This window comes from Neopsephotus bourkii, unplaced genomic scaffold, assembly GCF_033783945.1.
Source record: "Neopsephotus bourkii isolate Nb327-2 ecotype Australia unplaced genomic scaffold, CSIRO-AGI_Nbou_v1 NB_659, whole genome shotgun sequence".
NCBI lineage: Eukaryota > Metazoa > Chordata > Aves > Psittaciformes > Psittacidae > Neopsephotus > Neopsephotus bourkii.
Genome location: NW_026901158.1, coordinates 8,948,141 through 8,969,958, shown reverse-complemented (window position 1 = coordinate 8,969,958; position 21,818 = coordinate 8,948,141). Strand labels below are relative to the sequence as shown.

General features: G+C 50.7%; 1 protein-coding gene across 4 annotated transcripts in view; it reads right to left on the bottom strand.

The window, feature by feature from the left end:
• The window catches only part of WHRN (whirlin), a 38,583-nt gene extending 31,710 nt beyond the window's left edge, over positions 1–6,873 (bottom strand). The window contains exon 1 of one of the 4 annotated variants that reach the window (XM_061352953.1): positions 6,071–6,873. In XM_061352953.1, coding sequence (XP_061208937.1) covers positions 6,071–6,652 — 582 coding nt within the window. In that variant the 5' untranslated portion in view covers positions 6,653–6,873. The remainder of the gene's footprint in view (positions 1–6,070) is intronic. The other 3 variants (XM_061352955.1, XM_061352954.1, XM_061352957.1) reach the window with 3 other exon arrangements.
• Positions 6,874–21,818: the final 14,945 nt, after the last annotated feature.

Below are 21,818 nucleotides of genomic sequence, written 5' to 3'. Positions count from 1 at the left end.
AGTGGATGAGCTCTGGGGTCCCTTCCAACCCAAGCCATTCCATCATCCTGTGATACCCAGGCCCTGCCAGCACATCCCACCCTCAGAGGCTCAGCTGCAGCTCCTGAACAAGGAGCCAGCAGGAGCAGCACTCCTCCAGGCTCCCCAGGTCCCTGTTTCACCTCTGTTTACTGAGCACTTGGTGGTCCACGACAGGGAGCATTCGCAGAGCACCCAGTCAAAGGAAACACAGCCAGATCCTTTTAGCAGATGTGCTGTCAGCTCGGGCGAGGGGATCTGGAGCTGAATGATTCTCCAAGCAGATGTGGCATTGAGGAAGGTGTCAACAAAATCCATCGTCCTCCCTGGGGGCAGAGGAACTGAGTGAAAGATGCTTTGATTCCCCGGTTATGCTGCACGTAACACTTCTGTTTTCTTCCAGTAGACACTGGAAGGAAAGAGGGTTTTGTCCTTTGTGTTATCTTATCAATTGCTCTACTGAGGCAGAACTGTTTATCTACAAGGAGCCCACTAAATAACATTAACACTACAAGAACTCAAGGATGCCCTAACATGAAAAAGCCAATATCAATGCCAAGTGCTATCATCCCTGCATTATGAGCAGAGGAGAGATTAAGGACCTCATTCTCATCTTTTGCATCAGTATAATGTCATTTGATTTCATTAGGGCTGATTGTGATTTGCTGGTGTAATGAAGGGAAACAGATGACTGAGTAACTTGCCCACCAAGGGAAATGAGTGGCAGAGCAGCAAATACAACCTGCTCCCAACTCCAGTGCTAAACCTGCATTCCCACAGATGCTCTCTGTAGGTGCAAGTTCCCTCCACTTTAAGCTGCACATGGCATTAACTTGATCAGCTCAGATTAGCTCACAGTGAGGATGGAGCATCACTTCCCAGCCGTGCTGTGGGGCACCCGACGTGCAGGTGAGGTCCAGCCTGCTCCACTCTGTGTCATTAGATCTGCCTCTGTAACCACGAGCATCACTTGTCCCATCTACACTGTCACTGCCATGTGCCCTTCCCTTCAAGGAGCATTCAAACCAATTTAAAATGCAGATGTCTCCAGGTTTCAGAATGACCTTTTTCCTTCCTCCTTTTTTTCCTAGGAGACTCTGGTGACTTCACACTTCCCACCCTCTCCCTTTGAGCTCAGCTGGCTACAGAACTGAAAATGGGAACTGTCTGCAGGACAGGAGGGCAGAGCATCGTGCATGGCACTGCACAGCATCTGCATCTGAAGCTGCACAGCCTTTTTTGTGGGCAGGTTTTGGAGGGGGTTGTGTTTCTAAGCAGGCCCAGAGACCAAGGAGTAGATTACCACTGTATCTACTGAGGGAGATGCTGGTCATATCCTTCTTTGCCATGCTCCAGCCACCTGAGATCCCTTCGAAAGGGGACAGGTTTTAGCCTCTGGATCAGTGACTTCTAAAAATACAGACACAAACAAGCAGGCATTTAAAGGAACAAGCCTGGTATCCTTTCAGTGATGCATTGCTTTCACTCCTCCTTCATCCCATGACTGTGTGTGATGGTCCACAACTCCAAGTACTGGGAAGGGTTAAAACCCAACCAAACTAAGCTGCATTCATTCCTACAGGCTGTTCCAATGACTGTACAGAGCAGTGGTGATTACTGACTACAGCAAGGCAGCAGCCTCAGATGATGACAATCAATTCATTGGGCATCACAAGAAACAATGAAATGAGATTTGCCTTCTTTAAGCTGCCTGGAAAGTAAAAGCACTGTAAATACGCCTCCAAGGCTGCACATCTCTTGTGTCATTTCTCACTGGTCTTTTAGCAGTACCACAAGCAGCTGGAGCTCTTTCAACAGCATACGGAATATCACCTCCCTGGAAGAGATCACCTTGTTTGCCACCAAAGTCCAAATGAATAGGAGAAAATAAAAAGCCAATTTTAATCTCCTTTTCATTATTTTTCAATGCCTACTTCGAGCAGGAGAGGGCAAGGCTGGTTTGGAAGGGGTGAAACCCTCTGAGTAAGGACCTTAAAGCTCATCCAGTCCCAATCCCTGCCACGGGCAGGGGCACCTTCCTCTAGAGCAGCTTGCTCCAAGCCCCATCCAACCTCATCGCAAGCTTCCCCCAGCCCCACCATGCACAAACCCTGCAGCTTCTCTCCAAAGCCACTCTGAAGAGCCCCATGGGGTGGGCTCAACCCCCCTCACATCCTTCAGAACAAACCCATTTCACCAAGCTACCACAGATGAACAGAACCACGCTCAATGCCCAATGCACACAAATGAGTTACTTGAGGGGATTTTGATCAAGCCCATCCAGATTTGCCCTGCTGCCAGCACAGAAAGACACAGCAGGGCAAATGATGGAGTCAGTGCAGCTCTTTTGAGGCTGGTGTTGCTCATGAAGCCAAATCCTCAAGCAGGAATGATCCATCAGTGTTGATACTTCAACACTCTCTTCTCCCCTTCCACCCTAAATGATGCAAAGGACATAAACCCTACTGCAAAGCAACAGAAGTCAGGGGAAAGGGAGTGTGAGCTTAATGCAAACCCCACAGCAGAGGGCAAATACCCCCCTGTGTAGCGTTTTGATGGTCTAAACACACAAACACCTTGATTTTAACTACTTTTACAGCTTATCAAGGCAAACTTTCAGCACAACTGCTGCAGTATCAACCCTGTGCTACGTAGAAAGGCTGCTGAAAGCCAAGCAAGCTCTAAAAATATGTGACAGCCAATACAAACTTCTCCACTTACCCCATAATTCAAATTAGAGTGATCTATTACTGAAGTGCGCTCTCGAATGCTGGAATGATAGAGCTATAATTGTAATGGAGTCATTTCATTTTGATTTGGATGAAGCAGCGAGCACGAAGCAGGCGAGGCATAAAACTGCACCGCTCACATAAAGGTTAAGAAGCTGGTCATTAAGTGAATGGGTTTGGAGTGCTTAGGTAATCTTCTCATTTAAGGCAGAATTCCATTTTTTAACTTATTTACACTAAAACATCCGTGAGCCCCACTGCAGCAGTGACAAAGCACACATCAGCTGTTGGCTGGGATGGGATGCAGCTCCCAACCTGCATCTTTGTACAGTGTTGTGGCCGTTGTCATCTCGTGCCAGGATTCCACCTTTGGTACATCACGGCTCCGAGCAATGCCTGAAGAGATAGACGTTGCTCCTGCTCCACAGTTAGTGCCTCTCTCCTCCTTGAGGGCAGTGCTGGGGTACTGCTGCATGGCCAGGCATGAGAAAGCAGCAAGTGAGCTACCACGACTTGTACAATGAACGCAATGCCTAGTGTGAACGCTCTTAGATCACACAAACAAGCCAAGACGATGCATTCATTCATGCTCCATCTGCAGAGCTGCCTCATGCCTGCAGCTGAGCACCCTGACAGGCACGAAGTTGATCTCCAGTTCAGTAAGTTTGTGGTGCTCACAACAGTGCGATGCAGCCAGGAGCAGCCTAAGCCAAAGCCTTCCCCATCTACTGCAGTTGCCCTGAAGAGCAAGCTCTGACAACTCCTCTCACAACAGCATGTTCTGCATATTATGAATAACAATGCTGCCCTGGACAGACAGCTTCTTGCTGCAGGACAAGCAAGATGGAAGTGCAGCACAGGAACGTGCTCCTGCTCAGACAGATGGAGAGCCAGAGCATCCTCTATGCACAGAAACGGGAGCTGTGCTTTAACCAGACAGCTTCTGACCAAGGGAGAATTCGTATCTCCCCATCTAAAGCAGGCAGGCAGCATTTGGGAGCTACGCAGCCATGGTTTTTTATTAAGAAAGCCTCTGCTCACCTTTTTTTTTCCCCCTCATGGAAATTCCAGGGCCAAACCCGGCTGCTTTCATCCTGTTTCTCTCTCCGTCGATCCACTACAGAGCAGACCAACAGACATCAGTGAGGGTGTCAGGACATGGTGGGGTTTGTCCCGCTCGAGGAGACCAGACCACAGCCAGAGGCCTTTGTGGAGCTGTTAACACTTACACTGAGCCTGAGCTCCCAGGCTCGAAGGGGATGCAGAGAACCTGGGGCCAAGCCACCCTGTGCATCACCACCTCTCCTCCCTGCAGCTCTGACACCCTGCATCATGTCCAGATCATTAGGCCGAGGTATTTGGTTCTAAACCCCAGGGAAATCATTCAAAGACTGCCCTTTAGCATCACTGAATGCAATCCACTCCTCAGTGCAGCACACAAGGACGCTAGCCTTATTCTAAACCCTAGGGAGGAACTATCAGAGCTGCCCTGTAAATCACTGTGACTCTTCCCAAGGAAAGTCTTTCTCCCACCACTGCGTGTGTCATAAACCCTTCCCATAGGTGACAAGAGTGCAGGAGCTCTCCAAGATGCCAGCACAAGTGGGTGAGTGACAGAGCTGTCATTTAAACAAGTTCGGCTCACAAGCAGACCATTTCTAAGCTTCTCTTTCCTTCTTTCCTGCAATGTCACAGAGCAAACCCTTGGCAACCCACATCCTAAAGGAATGATTTCTGCGCAGAAAGCACTTAGTTTCACTCAGTATTAATAGTGCCTAAAAGACATCATGTATATTGCAATAGAGAACAAACAAAGTGATGTGAATTACCCAGCAGACTGGGATGAATTAGAGATGAAGTCATTTAACAGACCAGAGCACTCCCGACACCTCATTGCTACCCATCCCAAAACCACAGTCAAAACACAGCAGTTTGGGGTGTTTTTTTGCAATCTTCAGGACACAAAATTGCAGACAAACTTCCAAAAGCTCTCACACTGTTCTTGTCTTAGCATTAGGAAGGAAAAAACAAAGGGATTCCTACAAATCAGGCCACGTTGGACACAGGGGCTTGGAGCAAGCTGCTCCAGTGGAAGGTGTCCCTGTCTGTGGCAGGGGTTGGAACTGGATGAGCTTTAAGGTCCCTTCCAACTCAAACGAGTCTGGGATTCTATGAAACCCTTTCTTTGGTCCCAGGATTAGCAGGGACTCGCTTCCAGCCTGGAAGACATGTCCTTGCCTGTGGTGCAGGTTTAAAGCTAGGGCAGGGACCACACAGGCTGGCTGTGAAGATGCTGATCAAAGCCGTGCAAGATGAATGCGCTGTCAGAGGAATGCACCACACGAAGCAGGCTGCAAACAGCAGTGCTTTAGTTTATTATGGGAAAATTAAAGCACAAACAGCTGGAAAACTCTGCTCAGCCCAGACCCTGGCTCACCACGCTCTGCCTTACAAACTGCTGCCCTACAAGTTGATTCTTCAGCTTAACAGGTTTGTGCCAGGTGCTGCTGTGCCATGGGAATGCCCTGAGCTGAGCCCACCAGGCACAAGATGGTCCCTGGGAATGGGATGGGCCACTCAAACACGGACTTTATCTCAAAACACTGAGTTCCAGGGGAAAACCCCACAGTTAACGGCGCTCCCACACCAAGCCTCAGAGGAAAGCTGTCATCCATAGCACCCTGATGCAATGTAAGCAGCAGGAACACAGGGAAACGCTGCGCAGCGGGAAGAGCACCTCGGTTGTGTAACTGTTCTCCCCCTCCCCGATACAGTTGGAAAGGGATCTAAAATCTGCTCCTGCTGTCCTGGGGAGGCTGCTCCGCTCCTCCTTGCCTCAGTTCGCCCACCTTTTGGAGCAGAAAACACGGTCTAGCAGCTCGAGCACCCGCCTTAGGACCTGGATCACCCGGGTTGCCAACTTCCACAAGCCTCCCGGACTGAAAGGAAAACGCAAGCAGCACCGCTGCACTCCAGAGATGCTGTGACAGAGGAGAACCTCTTGGCTCGGAGAGGACGGCCCCGGCAGCGCGTTACTGCCCGCACACACCGGTACCTCCACCGGCTGCGCTCCCCGCGCTGCTGCTGCCCCGTTCCCCGGCGGGACGGGCCCGATCCCTCCGGCACGATGCGAACCGGGAGCCGCAGGCTCCACCGCCGGCTCCCACAGAGCGGAGCCGGGATGGGACGGGGCGGGAGAGCGGGCACCGAGGATGGATGGGGCGAAGCTGGACGGGGCGCCCGGCAGGGAGTAGAGCGGGACAGGGCGCACCGCGGGGGTGAAACGGGCACGGCCACCAGACCCCATCCCGGAGCCGGCTTACCTTGACCGCCTCGGCGTGGGTCACCCTGTCCAGGGACCTGCCGTTGACACCCAGGATCTGGTCACCGACGCGCAGCCCCTCCCGCTCGGCCAAGGAGCCCGGTTCCACCAGGGACACGTAGATCCCGACGCCGTGCTCGGCCCCGCCGCGGATGCTGAAGCCCAGACCCTCGTGGGCTTTGCTCCGCCGCAGGGTGACCTGGCGCAGCTCGCCGGGGACCACCGGCGGCGACGGGACGAGGGGCGGCAGGTAGGGCCCCTCGGCCGTGTATTGGTCGAAGAGGAGCTGGTCGGAGCGCGGCAGGACCAGCCGGAGCAGCGGCATGAGCTGCCGGCGGCGGGGCACGTCGAGGAGGGCTCGGAGGGAGCGCACCAGGTCGCAGACGTTGCGGCGGCCGTGGTAGGCATTGAGGCAGAGGATGAAGCGCTCCCGCTCCGCCTCGCTCAGCAGCGCCGTCAGCGCCTGGTGCAGCCGCCGCACGTTGGTGGAGAGCGGGCGAGGAGCCGGCCCCGCCGCCGAGCCCAGGGAGCCCGAGGAGGAGGAGGAAGAGTGCACGGAGACGCCGTCCAGCTCCGCGCTCATCGCGACGGGACCCGAACGGATCCGAGCGGCACCGGGCGGACCCGAGCGGGACCCGACCAGACCCGAGCGGCACCGGCCCAGAGCCGAGAGGAGCCGAGAGGACCCGACCGGGACCCGAGCAGCGCCGAACGCGCTCCTCCACCTGTCCGCGCGCTGGCCGGCTCCTCGCGGCGGCTCCCCAGGAAGTGACGTCCCCTTCGTTGCCAGGAGACGGGTTATACAGAGCGGCCCCGGGACTGCACACCCCCCCCCAAGCCCCGCCCCTCATTAGCGCTCCCGCTCATTAACGCGGCTGCCCCCGAGCTGAGCCCTGCGCGCAGCTCATCGCCCCGGTGAGCCCATTATGGTCAATGGCAACTTCAGCGTAGGCTTCATTTTAACCCCAAGTCAACAGGTAAGAGCGATCCTGGTGGTGCTGAAGCATTTATGATGTCGGTCTTGGAGTCCAGCCCCAGCTCCCTGCCAGTTCACCCCCTTCACTCAGCAAATCCAACCCGGAGAAGCCCCTCCTGTGCGGGATCCTGCTGAGCTAGATCCAGTGATCAAACCCAGCATGGACCAGTGGGGGTCAAGGGACCACATTCCTGCCTGGGATCTGCCGTATGCTGGGCCACTCTCCATCCTGCTTCCACACCCCTAACCTAGAATCATAGAACAGTTAGGGTTGGAAAGGACCTTCAGATCATCAAGTTCCAACCCCTGCCATGGGCAGAGACACCTCACACTAAACCATGTCACCCAAGGCTCTGTCCAACCTGGCCTTGAACACTGCCAGGGATGGAGCATTCACAACTTCCCTGGGCAACCCATTCCAGTGCCTCAGCACCCTAACAGGAAAGAACTTCTTCTTCCTTATATCTAATCTAAACTTCCCCTGTTTAAGTTTGAACCCGTTACCCCTTGTCCTGTCACTACAGTCCCTAATGAAGTGTCCCTCCCCACATCCCTAGGCCCCCTTCAGATACTGGAAGGCTGCTCTGAGGTCTCCACGCAGCCTTCTCTTCTCCAGGCTGAACAGCCCCAACTTTCTCAGCCTGTCTTCATACAGGAGGTGCTGCAGTCCCTCTTCATTCTCGTGGCCTCCTCTGGACTTGTTCCAACAGTTCCATGTCCTTTTTATGTTGAGAACACCAGAACTGCACAAAATACTCCAAGTGAGGTCTCGTGAGAGCAGAGCAGAGGGGCAGGATCACCTCCTTAAACCTGTGACATCCCATCCAAAAGGGAACGATCGGGATTAGAAGTCAGCGCAGGAACCCAAGGGCTGCTGTTCTCATTGCTGGATGAATTATTTCCTACCACACGAGGTTTTAGTTTCTTTTACATCTCCGGAGCAAGGACCATTTTCCATCGCAGCTATTTGAAACCCTTCTGTCGATACTGAAGTGCCTTCCATCCGCTACAGTACAGGAGGATTAAACCCAATTTATCAGTTAAATCTTGATAGCAATAGAATCCATTCTGTTCGTGGATACGATGGAAGAGCTGGAACAGTTGCATTACAAGTAGCTTTATGTACTAAAGCTTTGTTGGAGCTTTCAATGCCTTGTCGAAGACGAAGCTAAACAAAGCAGATTGCTAATTGAAATGCAGGTTCTAACCGGGGGTGATAAATAAGCAGATGGAACCGTCAACATTGCTGTGGAAAAAGGGACAATATAGGAGAGAAAAGTGAGTACAAACAAAAACACGCCTACATCAGCCAAACAAAATAAGGGCAAGCAAGGCACTGCCTGGCTTTGAATTGCACTCAAACACAATCTTCATGCTTAGCATCCTGCTCAAAGACTCCTCCAAACCACTACTGCTCCCACAAGCGCCGTATGTGAGCAGCTCCAGCCCCTTTTTATCCTACGAGAAGGCACCAAGTGTGTTAACAGCACCAATTGCTGCTCCTGCTCCACACCAGCTCCAGGCTGGAGCAGCACATCCAGTTCTCCCTGCTCCAGCAGAGCACAGCGTGGCTCAAACCACAGCCACAGCAGGTATTCAATGACCAGAGCTTCCCAGTGCTGCCTCTGGGTCCCTCGTATTTCAACCAGGAATCGTCACAAAGCCAGTTTCCCAAGCCTAAGACAAGTTGAATCCAATGCTACCCAGCAGAACCACACACAACACTGACATGAGGAACCTGGCTTTGAACACTGCCAGGTATGGGACAGCCACAGCTTCTCTGGGCACCCTGTGCCAGCCCCTCAGCACCCTCACAGGGAAGAAAGAACTTCTGCATAAGAGCTCATCTCAATCTCCCCTCTGGCAGCCTTAAGGCCAGCAAGAGCCAAAAAGGTGTTTTTCCTTCTTTCTCTTAAATCATTTTTACAGCACGAGGTAATCCACTGCATTCTAAGCACACATGAATAAATTGCTCAACCTTTCTGCTTTAATCCATTGTAATCACGTTCCAGAGTGCTCTTTGAAAAGTGAGCTCCATGTTTCCAGAGCAGCTGTGTTCCTAATTAAAAGGCACTGTACCAAGAAGACAACAAAATGTGATTCTGGTTGGAAACATCTTGCTGCAGAGCTGGAGGACTGAGCTGAACTGTCAGGAAGAGGAAGCAGCCTGTGCTGCCAGGTTCCTTAAGAGAGCATTAGGAGATGGCTGGCACACAGGGCTGCCTCTGGGGTAAATCCTTATTTAGCAGATTGGCTTCCTATCCTGTGTCCCTGGCTGGCTGGTCTGGTTTGAATCCCAGCCTGGTTTGTGTTGGAAGGGACCGTAAAGCTCCTCCAGCTCCAACCCCTGCCACGGGCAGGGACCCCTTCCACTGGAGCAGCTTGCTCCAAGCCCCTGTGTCCAACCTGGCCTTGAGCACTGCCAGGGATGGGGCAGCCACAGCTTCTCTGGGCACCGTGTGCCAGCGCCTCAGCACCCTCACAGGGAAGAGCTTCTGCCTAAGAGCTCAGCTCAGTCTCCCCTCTGGCAGGTTCAAGCCATTCCCCTTGGCCTGTCCCTATAGGCCCTGATGCAGAGTCCCTCTCCAGCATCCTTGTAGCCCCTTCAGATACTGGAAGCTGCCCTGAGGTCTCCACACAGCTTCTCTTCTCCAGGTTGAATAGCCCCAATGTTCTCAGCCTGGCTCCAGACAAGTTTCCCTCAGCATCGGCAAGAATCAGCTGAGTGGTCTACAGAAATAACCAATGCAAGGAAAAATGCATCCTGAGGGCTTTCTAACAGAGGCCGTGGGTATGGTGAGTTCCAGCACCACCTCACCATTGTCTTGCCTTAAAGCTGAGTCCAGCACAATGCAACACAAGCTCCCTGCTGTGCTGGAAGCTGCACGCTCCATCTTTTCAGCCCCAGGTGGAGCAGGCAGAAGGGGGACTTAAAGAACAGCCCAAAGAGCAGTGAGAAAGCACTATTTTAAAGGTGATTCTCTAAACCCTGAGTTATGAGCATAAACGTAATCCACTCCCAATAGAAATGTTCCAATTTATGGGTGCTGCCATGCTTAATCAAACCAAGTTCAGCCAGCAGCCAGAAGAGATACTTCAGAGCATGGTTCCAGCAGGGAGCAAAGGGAGGTAATGCAGACACCTCTTAAATCCTCCTGTATCTGGGTATCTACAAATCTTCATGCTCATATTGCTCAGTGCCACACTGAGACCGTTACTGAGCAAAGGCAGCCTGAAACAGGTTCAACTGGGTGAGAATTGGTTGGTTTCTACTGTGCAAGAGATTACCAAAGCTGAGAAGTTTTGCTCCAAACTGGAGTTTCCATAGGGTGAACATCACAGGATGTTATCAGTCCTTTAGATACTGCCTGGATTAAAAAGTTAATGGAATCAGAGAGCAAGAGTTTCACCTATCATTACAGAAACACTTTGTTTTAGTGTCATTGGAATGCTTTGACACGTCTTAAACCCCAAAGCCAAAGCAATTCAGATTAAACCAAACCCACACTTTAGGAAAGCATTTGCTTTAGATAGAGCTCTGTTTTCTGGTGAGAAAAACCCAACATCAAGAAGTTTCCCTCAGGTTTGCCTGCAGTGATTTCTCCACCGTGCTGACAGCACTGTAACCCTGCAGCAGTGCCTGGGGGTGTCAACGCTGCAGTCCTCCTCCCCTCTCCAGCCCTTCCTGAATGCCTGAACAAGCGTCACTGGCTCTTTTTTTATGCCCAGCACAAATCATCTGTAAGGCACGACGTGGCCCTGGATGCTACAGCCAGGCAGAGCAGAGCCTTGCTGAGGATCAGCCTTTGCATTGCCTGGGCTCCAACTTGGGCACCTTGGTGGTTCAACTCTGTGTATAGAGGACACAGAGCCTGCTCATGAGGGACCTGAGGTGCAAGAGGTGAAGTCTCCAGAGCAGAGGCATAGACAACACGTGCAGAAGGAGCCAGCCTTAGGGGTGCAAGTAACTCACTCCAGACTGGACTTACTTATATCAACTCTTAAGGCAAATCTAACCCTCTCCCAGTGGTGAGCTGGGCAGCAGAAGAGGATGTGATGTTGCAGGGTGCTTTGACAGAGGGGAGACCCAGACTCTATCCTTAGCGTTGCCTTTACACATGTTCTAGGGTCTACCTTGCACATGGTGGGTGCCTTCACTCCTGAATTCTCCTTCTCATGGGTACATCATTTCCCCTTTCAGTCAAGGGCTTTCACTTACTCCTCAGACAAGGACTGCCTCATACTGGGTGTCTGCACTGCAGAGCCTTGACCTCCCTTGGAGCTACAGGTGAGGCACCTAAGCCAGTGCAGCACATCACACATACTACATCAACCCCTGTGGCTCAAGAGCACCTAAAAGAACCTGGGGGAAGCACAGCCCCTTTCTGAAGCGCTCTCTATATACCTGACAGCTTCCAAAGAGACCTGAGCTCTGCAGAGCTCATTTGCACAAGTTCAGCCTCCCAGCAGGCAAGAACTTCCATGGCTTCACTCTCCCCGAGGATTGACAAACTCACACAGAGCTAATCTAATTTGAAGCTATGTAATTTGAAGACCTTTATCTCATTCAAGTAAGTGTATGTAAATCTACTGTTGGGGAAGCCTGGGCAGGATTTATGGGCTGTTCTCTTCCCATTATTTTCTGCAGCAGTGGAATTCCAGCTGCCTGATCACAGTGGCACACGCTCTCCCTGCAGGTTTGCATCACAGCACAGCTCTGCAAGCAGGATAACTCAACTTCAAGGTCTGATGTGCAGGAATAAACCCACCAGGAGAGAAAGGAGGGTCACTCCTTAGAGCTTCTCACTGAGACTGTCTCCTTCTGTGTGCACCATTGTAATGGAGACTGTCCCTTGTCCTATGGTGAGTGCAACACAAACCACATGGCTCACTCCTGCTGTGACAACCTCCAATGCCACCAGAACACCGGGCAGTCCTTTCTTCCTCATGCATATTCACCACACCAGAGGTTTTGCACTGCTGAGTTTTGTTCCTTATTCAACCATTGCCACAGTTACAGGGTTGAGATCCCAGCCTGGTTTGGGTTGGAAGGGACCTTAAGGCTCCTCCAGCTCCAACCCCTGCCACAGGCAGGGACCCCTTCCACTGGAGCAGCTTGCTCCAAGCCCCTGTGTCCAACCTGGCCTTGAGCACTGCCAGGGATGGGGCAGCCACAGCTTCTCTGGGCACCCTGTGCCAGCGCCTCAGCACCCTCACAGGGAAGAGCTTCTGCCTAAGAGCTCAGCTCAGTCTCCCCTCGGGCAGGTTCAAGCCATTCCCCTTGGCCTGTCCCTACAGGCCCTTGTCCCAAGCCCCTCTCCAGGTTTCCTGGAGCCCCTTTAGGCACTGGAGCTGCTCTAAGGTCTCCCCAGAGCACAGCAGAGGGGCAGGATCCCCTCCCGGAGCTGCTGCTCACGCTCTGGGGGTGCAGCCCAGCACACCGGGCAGTTCTGGGGTCAAGGGCTCACTGAAGCCGGGTCATGGGGAGCTCCTGATTGACCAATAGCCCCAAGTTCTTCTCCTCACTGGTTCTCCGTCCAATCTGCACCTAGCCTGTATGAGATCTGTGACATATATGAGGGCCTGTATCCCCTCGCCAGCTTCTGCTGAGGGAGCCTGGAGGTGAGTGAAACTTCCCACAAGCACCTCTCCTGGTAGGGGTGATTTACACCATGTTTAAAGTACACTTAAAGTAGTAATAGGGCTGCAGGGTCATGCTCCTCATTGAAGGATCAACACTCATGTTCTCCAGCCTACAAGCCCATCTCTGCCGGGCTGGAGAGGGATTATCTGCGAGTCCAACACTGCAAGAAGACAATCAAAAGCAAAGGTTAATGATGTACTAATCACTATTGATTTGTAGTACATAATGCAATAAATACCCACTGCCATTGACTAAACACAGCCGGGCAAAGGCATCTAATCAATCACATCAGCCGTTTGATTTGCTTGCTCAGAATTGATTTCATAGCATCAGGGAGGTGCTGAGAGAGGCCAGAGGAGCCCAGGGAGCAGCGCTGGCTGCCAGCCACAGCCTCAGCTCCTGCCCAGCAGCAACATCATTGCTGATGGGGCTCTTCCTTCACTGGGAAGGCCACAGTGAGGAATCAGGAGCATGGAGGGATGGGAAGAGAAGCCAGAACAAGCCTGAATCCTGGATCTCTCCTCTGCTGGCTTTCAATTGTTCACCTCCAGCTCCAAACCCCCTTATCTTGTAGAAATGAAGCATTTGGGAGAACAAATATAGGTTTTCACAAAAAAAGCTGCTCAGAATGTGGAAAGTTCTCCTGAAGTGAAAAATACTCAATAGAAAACAGATGGGGAAAAAAACTGTCTCAGAGTTGTCATCACATTTCTGAAACTCCCCAGCAGAGAAGAAACCACACTTAGATTCCTCCTAAGGAGACAAATAGGAGAAACCCTCTACAAGCAGGTGCAGGCACTGCCTGGTCTGGCCTGGAGAGGTGATGGGGAACAGCACGGTGGCATGCTGATGTCTGTGGAACGCCAAAGCATTGGAGAGCATGCTACGGGCTGGGTGAAGCGATCCAGAGCAGCCTGCAGAGGAGGACCTGAGGGTGCTGGTCAATGAGAAACTGAACATGACCCTGCTTCAGTGAGCGCTTGAGCCCAGAGCCCCTCCATGTGCTGGGCTGCATCAAAAGGAGTGTGACCAGCAGGTCGAAGGAGGGGATCCTGCCCCTTTATTCTGCTCTGCTCTGGTGAGACCTCACTGTGTACAGTTCTGGTGTTCCCAGCATAAGGACATGGAGCTGCTGGAACAAGTCCAGCGGAGGCCATGAGGATGCTCAGGGGCTGGAGCAGCTCCTGTATGGAGCCAGGCTGAGAACATTGGTGCTGTTCAACCTGGAGAAGAGAAGCTGCGTGGAGACCTCAGAGCAGCTTCCAGTGTCTGAAGGGGGCTACAAGGATGGTGGAGAGGGACTCTTCATCAGGGACTGCAGTGATAGGACAGGGGGTGATGGGTTCAAACTGAAACAGGAGAAGTTCAGGTTGGAGAGGAGGCAGAAGCTCTTCCCTGTGAGGGTGCTGAGGCGCTGGCACAGGGTGCCCAGAGAAGCTGTGGCTGCCCCATCCCTGGCAGTGTTCAAGGCCAGGTTGGACACAGGGGCTTGGAGCAAGCTGCTCCAGTGGAAGGGGTCCCTGCCCATGGCAGGGGTTGGGAATGGAGGAGCTTTAAGGTCCCTTCCAACACAAACCAGGCTGGGATTCTATGATTTGTGACTGAACCAACCAGGTCAGTGCCTTGGCTGCCAACAGAGATGATACTAATTATGCCTGTGATCTCAACTCACACACGCTAATGCACATGGATAGATCTCTAATGCTCTCAATTCATGCTCATTAGCAGAGACAGCAGACACAAGCGTGTTATGTCATTGTTTAAATCCTGTCACATTTCCCCAGTGACTCTGATTACAATTTTAAAGGTATTTATTCTCCTCTAGAGCAGGATTATCTTGCCCTGGAAGCCCTGAACCCAGCAGATTTGCTCCAAGCAAAGCTCCCACCCACGAAGCAGTTAACTGATTCCCTGTATCCTAAGGAAAGCACAGCTCCCCTGGTACAAGGGAGAGATCCCTGCAGGCAAATCTTTGAGAACAGGGACTGTGATTGCAACACCTAGAAGTGGCCATGGTCCTTGCATCACTGATGCATGAGGAGCTGCCTGCAGAGGCACATGTGGATGGAGGGCTTGCAGGAGTCACAGCTCCACGTGGAACAATTCAGTGACTTGCTCCGAGAGAAGAGGGAAATGCTGCCATGTGGGAAGGGGAGAAAAGAAGGCTCAGGCTTGCTCCTAATACTGCCTCTTCTCTCCCTCTGACATCAAGAGTCAAACACTGAAGGTGGAAGCTGGCTTCAGTCCATGGGCACAGTTAGCAACCATTCCTGCATCACCAGCCTGACCCTGAGGTAAAGGTGCCCATCCCATCCAGTTTCTGGCCCTACATACTGTTAATGAGATTCCCACCTAAATAAATCTGGTACATGCTAAATCAAAGCTAAGTGAGGACAGGATCCCACCACATTCAGTGGCAGAGCCAGCAACAGGTCTCAGCCCAGCATCCCAGTCCCTCACCTGGACTATCCTATCCCCTCCCCTGGGCTGGGCAGGAGATCTCTGCTCCTGGCAGCTACAGAGCACCTTTGAAAGGAGCCTCAGGGTAAGGTCACCACCACACTGCTCTGAAGACAGTCAGAGGGAAATGATTCCATCTCTCCAAGCACAGAGGCACTGCTGCAGCAGGAGGCAGCAGCTAGATTACATGAGATAATTTAGTGGCTGACATTAAAAACATCTCATTTAGCCTGGAATAAGAATATGTCCATTCAGCCTAAGCTGTATTGAGACAGCTGAACACACAGGAAGTCCTGAATAGCTGCTCACCTGGGCAGTTGAATGAAGATTGCCTCCTCCATGCCAGCATCTTCCAGTCATCACATCCTTGCTGGATATCAGGAATGACAGCAGGGACGACTGCAGTAAATGGATTCTTATGTGGTCTAAATCTTCCTCTGCGGTACAACATTTAATTTCCCAGCTTTCATTTATGAATTGCTTTTTACCTTCTTCCCCATGTGGGCCGCCAGCCTCCAGCTAATAGAGAGTGGAGATGAATTTTGCTGCCTCTCAAACAGCTGTTGCTATATTTTGACTTGATGATGTGCTGTAAAAGCAGAGCCTTCGCTAAAGCAATTGAGTTAATAGTAGCCTGAATAAGACAAACAACAGGGAGAAGGGCTGTAATGGGATGCAGCAAGGGGGGACATTGTAAGCACTACTTTAGCTGACAAATCCTGCAGTTATACACTCTATGCTTTCCAGCACAGCCCATCACAGACAGAGGAAAACAAGTTTTACATAGCATAAGCAGCAGAGAAGCAATCAGATCCTCACTCCCAGTGCAAGACTTAATGCAATGGTGCCATTTCTGTGACCTTTGGGACTTCCATAATAAAGGAAACACAAACAATGGAAGATATAATTCTTGTCCAGCCCCATTCTGGGGGCAGCAGCCCAGAAGAATCTCACCAGGCAAAGCAGCTGAAGAGTTTCAGCAGCAAACCCCAGAGCTCTCTGCACAGTGGTGTTACCTGCGATCCCCCAGCTCAGTGGGTTTCTGTTGTAATATCTAGAGCTGAAGAACCAGAGTTTGCAACTTCTCCCCCCCTTCATGGAGGCTGCACACAGAGGCAGGAGGTCCTGGCCTCTTCAGAGCATCTGGGTACCCAGCTCATGGTTAGTGTTGCTCTAATTGTTAACCATGTCTGAACATAACTCCTAGATCTCTTCCACAAGGATTTGCTCTCAGCTGATGCTTTATGGGTCAGATGCTGCTGCAGCGGATGGACAGAAGGACGCAGTTGTAGCCATGAAGAAGTGTAGGACGATCTCACCTGGTATAAGCCACAACAGCACCTTTGGCTGCATCAGAGCTACCCGATGATCAGCCTGAGGACCAGAACCCAAAGGATCAGAACAGTGCAACCCCAAAGGCCTCATGAAACCAAGCTCTGTATGTCCATGGAGTACACACAATGCTGATGTAGCAGAGCAAACCAGAGGGGACACAGTTGTCCTTCTGGATCTGCTCTCTGGAGCTCTGTAAGAGAAAGCAGAGGGCACTTAGCATGTGTAGCTGGATATTAAACTTACACTGCGGGTGTCTGGGCTTGTTTCCCAGCTTTGAGACTGACACACTTGGAGAACTCAGCCCATTCACCTTCCTTTCCAGGCCTGATTTCTCCCTGCTCTGCACCTTGCAGGGTCATTTTGTACCCGTACAAGGCATTAGCCCAAACAGAACATTGCGCTCCCTTACACAGCTGCCACATTTTAGCATCAACAGAGGAGCACTTTCAGCATCAATTAATGAGGCTTTTTTTTACTTTGCATAGGAACTTGGCAATAAAACTTGCAAGGATGAGGAAGGAGAACTGCTGCCAACTGAGAGGCAGGGAGCAAGGCAGGAGGTGCCTGACATCCTCCCCTCCCTTGGGCGCACACAGGAGGGTTGTAAAGGGAACCACAGTGCTGCGCTGGGGCTTCAGCAAAGGTAAGATGGTAACAGAACACCTTCCCTAGCCACATTTTCTCACTGTGTTGGAAAGATGCTACCCTTAAAGAAGACCTCACTCAAAAACAAACTCCTCCAGCCAACAAAACCCAAGGCAGACACAGCCAACACACTCCTACTGGGAGTAGCTGGCTGTTACCCTCCCCTCTTACAACCTCCAGCCTGCCTTCTCCCATTAAATACTCATTAGGGTTTGGAGCCTCCCACCACCTGAGCTCGTTCCTGCTTCCCCTCACAGGATTTCCCTGGGAGAAGATGATGTGTCAAGAGGGCTGTTGAGTGTAAATGAGCTCTTGGTGCAGCTGGATGGTTCCATCGCTGTGTGAGTGTATTCTTGTTTCCTTTGCTCTTTCAGCTCAGAAGCAGCTCTTAGAGCTGCAAGGGCACCTCAGACGGGGTGCTCCCCATCTGCAGCTCACAGATGGGCTTTCTGAGCCATTAGGGACATAGAAGTGCAGAGTGCTCAGTCTCACCTTGGCTTCCCACTGATCCTGCTTGCTTCTTGTAGTGTCCATAGCCTTGCTGGCTCAGGATATGCCTTCCCTTTCCTTGTACAAACCACAGCATTTAAGTGGTCACTTAGATCCCTTTGGGATACATCTAAAACCACAAACAGGCCAGGAGGATGTAGCATGTCAAGCTTGTAGGTTCTGAACTGTTTTGCTGCAGACAGGGAACTTTGCAAGGATTATAACAAGAGATGCTGGAAACAGAAAGGCAAAAAGAAACCTTTCACACTGTCAGAGCTGTCTGTGTCTTGTTCTCACATGGGTGACTGGGAGCCAGCAGCAAGTTGTAGAGGAGTACTTTTGTCAAAACCATCATTGCAAACACCATTGAACTTCCTTTGGCCTTCCAAGAACCCGAGTTGGGTCATATGGATCAGGAACATGTCCTCCAAACTAGCTGTAGTGTTGCACATTTAACTACCAACCTCCTCCACCACAGAGCTTCTGGTTTCCCAAAGCACCGGATTCTTACCTTCTCTTTCTCTTGGTGTTGCTATAAGCAGCAATCCACAGCAGACAGGAGCTCACCTCCAAGTTGTCCCTTCAGGACATTGCAGCAGGCAACCTCTAGCACTATGGCATTGTGGCACCAGAACAGCAAAGAGGCTCTTTTATTTGCTATATAGCATCAAAATAGCACAGAAGTCAACATGGCTAATGATGTGACAAGGAACAGGCAAGGCTATTTTAGTGCTGCTTTAAGGAGGATGCTTGGTTCAATAGGCACCAGAAAGGCATTAAATCATGCAGGTGCTCTTCAGTAAAAGCATCTGCAATGAGGCTGTGATGGGAAATTGTCAGTGAAGTGGAAGAAAACAGAGACAAGGAGAAAACTAAAGAGGATCTGGTGAAAGAGATGGTAACGGTCACTAGCAAAGGGTCACTGATGCTCCTCATTGCAAGGAGCACAGGAATGGGGTCCCTTTAAGGGCTGATTTTGCTTAATAACTCCTCCATCACTCTGGCAAAGTATGGGACTGTGCAGATGAAGAGTCTTCCCTCACTGTGCTACTCTCCTCCCTGTGCTCCATGTGGCTCTGATTTGCCATGAGCCGCTCTATCTGGGCTCTCCACCTGCTGCCTTTCACCCATTGGCTCAGGACATGTATTTAAGCTCAACCCTTTATTTAATTTGGACTTATGTGTGATGAGTTTGTGAGTTGGTTCCTTGACTGTTTGCCTTCTGGACTTGGCTGGAGAGCTTTGGATCACTGGCCAGCCTGGAGCTCCTATTGTACAGGTACTGTATCTTCCTTGGTAAGGATGCTTCCTCTTCCCTTGCCCAGCAGCCCTCTTTTGCTGCTCCCTACCAGTTGCTATTATAGCAGCAGTCTTAATTCTGAGATGCTGTGGGCAGTTTCTCTGGTCATGGATGTAATATGATACAGCAAAGAAAGTAATGAGATGTTACCAATGAACTGCGGTGTTGTGCAGAAGACTTTGGAGGCTGGGCTAGAATAATGGTAGTAGCTACTAGACAAGGAGAGTTAAAATACTGTATAGAAGAAATGAGGTGATGCTCCATAAATTTTCTGTTATCCTAATGTGAAGTCTGTGTTCTCAGTGTTTGCCTGCAGTCATTTCCACAGCCAGACTCTGTACTGAAGAGGAAACTCTGTCCCTTTGAAACTGGATAAAATGGTACACAGCAACCTGTTAGCTGAGACTGGTGCTTTGGTGTATATCTACACAAGCACCAGAAGACATAGAATCCCAGCCTGGTTTGTGTTGGAAGGGACCTTAAAGCTCCTCCAGCTCCAACCCCTGCCACAGGCAGGGACACCTTCCACTGGAGCAGCTTGCTCTAAGCCCCTGTGTCCAGCCTGGCCTTGAACACTGCCAGGGATGGGGCAGCCACAGCTTCTCTGGGCACCCTGTGCCAGCGCCTCAGCACTCTCACAGGGAAGAGCTTCTGCCTAAGAGCTCAGCTCAGTCTCTTCTGCCCTTCCCTTCTGTTTCTAGTGGGAAGCATGGGCTTTCCCTTTTGTTCTTCCCTTCTTTTCCCAGAAGAGCTCTGCCTGGTGATGATAATGCCTGGAGCAGCATGTGGATTCTAACTGTTGCAGTCTGTAGTCGTGGGATGGTGACAAAATCCTTCCCCAGCAGCCCTTGTACTTTATTTCATTCAGGCAGTACTGGATGCTCCTTTTGAATAGCCAGTATATGATGAATAAGCTTGTGTTTTCACATGTGATTAGTCTTCATAGTCTCAATCAATAAGCACAGTGAGCTTGAACAGGCCAGTGCTGCAAGTTCCTTAAAATCATATCCTCTATTAGAGACAACAATCAATAGTACTTATTCCAGTTTAACAGTGATTATCTGCCTGTTACTGCAGAACAGCACCAGTCACCCAGGAGGGCCTGTTCTTCTCTTTTGGTGTATCGCACATCTGCCTCACTCTATAAATGTTAGGTTTTAATTAAAGTGGATAAAATGCTTTAGGAAATGCTGTGTGCTTGTTTAAATGCCAGTCATCAGTCACGGGAAAGGGACTGAACCAGAGAAGCCTGACTCTGTTGTAAAGAGCAGAAGGCATCTCGCTCTGCTGGATGCCGTTTGTTCAGTGTCAGCCCCAGGTTACACATACCCTCTAAATTAGAGGGAGAGGAGGGAAGGGATGTATGTGTGTATATATACATGTTCTATATAGGAAATATTTGGCTTTGACAAGAATTTTTATTAAAGGTAAATTACACCGAGATTACCCAGAAAACACAATTGGGAACTATTCCCTCCTCCTGTGCCTCCACTTGGAATGATGGCCACCAGGGAGTTTAGGATACCCGTGATTGCATGGGCAGTTAGACCTAGAGGATGTCAGTTCTAGCAGTGCTAGATGCTAGATGCTTTCTACCTATGGAAGCCTTATGAGAATTACTATGTAAAAGTAGCATCCAAGTGCCACAAGTAACTAACTACCTGTTAAAACTGCAGCAGCATCCAAAGATCCTGGTGGGCGATTGGTCCTTAATGCTTCATGTATGCACTGCAAAACTTGGGAAGAAGCTCTCCTTTTATGTATGCCTGACCTCCCCTGGGTTGTGCTGCTTTGGTACATACATAACCCAGAAGCTCCCATTAAATCAGAAGTGGATGACCCCACCATCCATCTTTGCCTAACAATACAAGTCCTACCCATGCTGAGTGTTCTGCCTTGTCACACTGCCAACTCATCAGTGTTGTCTGGGGGATAAAGGTTACTAAGGCCAGAAGTAGAAGTCTGTGAAGGCTGATATTTAGCAAGGTACAAGGTGTTTCAGGCTTCGCTTGTATAGAGATGTCACCTGCCATGTGTTAATCCCTGCTCTAAGCAAGCTGTTGCCACTTCACAATGCTGCAGGTGTTGTGCAAGTCTAAGAATGATGGATCTTTTCAGGAGGAGCAGCAAAATTAGCCCTGGATTAATCAACTGCACATCCTTGTGCCTGTCTCTGTGTGCCCAGGCACAACACCCTCACCTGTAGGCAGTTGATGGACTGAGCATTGATGCAGTTCTGCACCTCCAGGTTCACTTCATGTGTCCACCACCTGATTGTTTTAGTGATGCTGATATAGGGTGTAATTCCTGGTGAATGAGGTTTGACTTTAATAAAGGTGCCTTATTCCCTTCTCTGTGGCAGAATAAGCAATCTCAGCTGTGTCTGTACCACTAAGAGCGGGTGTTGGTTTAGGCACAGTCAAGTCTGCAGCTCTGGAGTGTGGGAAAGGCCAAAGGGGGTTTGGCTCTCACCTCTTTGTATGTGAATAGGAGTTAGGAACTTTATTCTGAGAGCCCCAGAAGTGGGATTCTCACCAAGTGGCACTTAATGTCACTTATAGATGTGCAAATGGTTTTAAAAGCCTGGACTTGTATTGTTTGACTATTGCAGCACCTACTTGTGAAGACAATGTGGGGTTATCAAAGGCATCTAATACTCCTGAAGCCCTTTGGTTTGTATCCACTTCTGTCTGTGACCAGATCCTAAGGGTTTGAGGAGTGGGAGTTTCAATGGCTTTAAGAGGGTCTCCCACTCAAACAGCAGTATTCCAGCACTGTCATCACAGCTAGGCACTGAACCCCGTCCCTAGCTTCTTTCTAAGCCTTAGTATACTGATGTCAAAAGGAGTGACAAGATCCATCCACCAGAAGAGCTTTACATGGGGTAAGGGCAAGCTCGT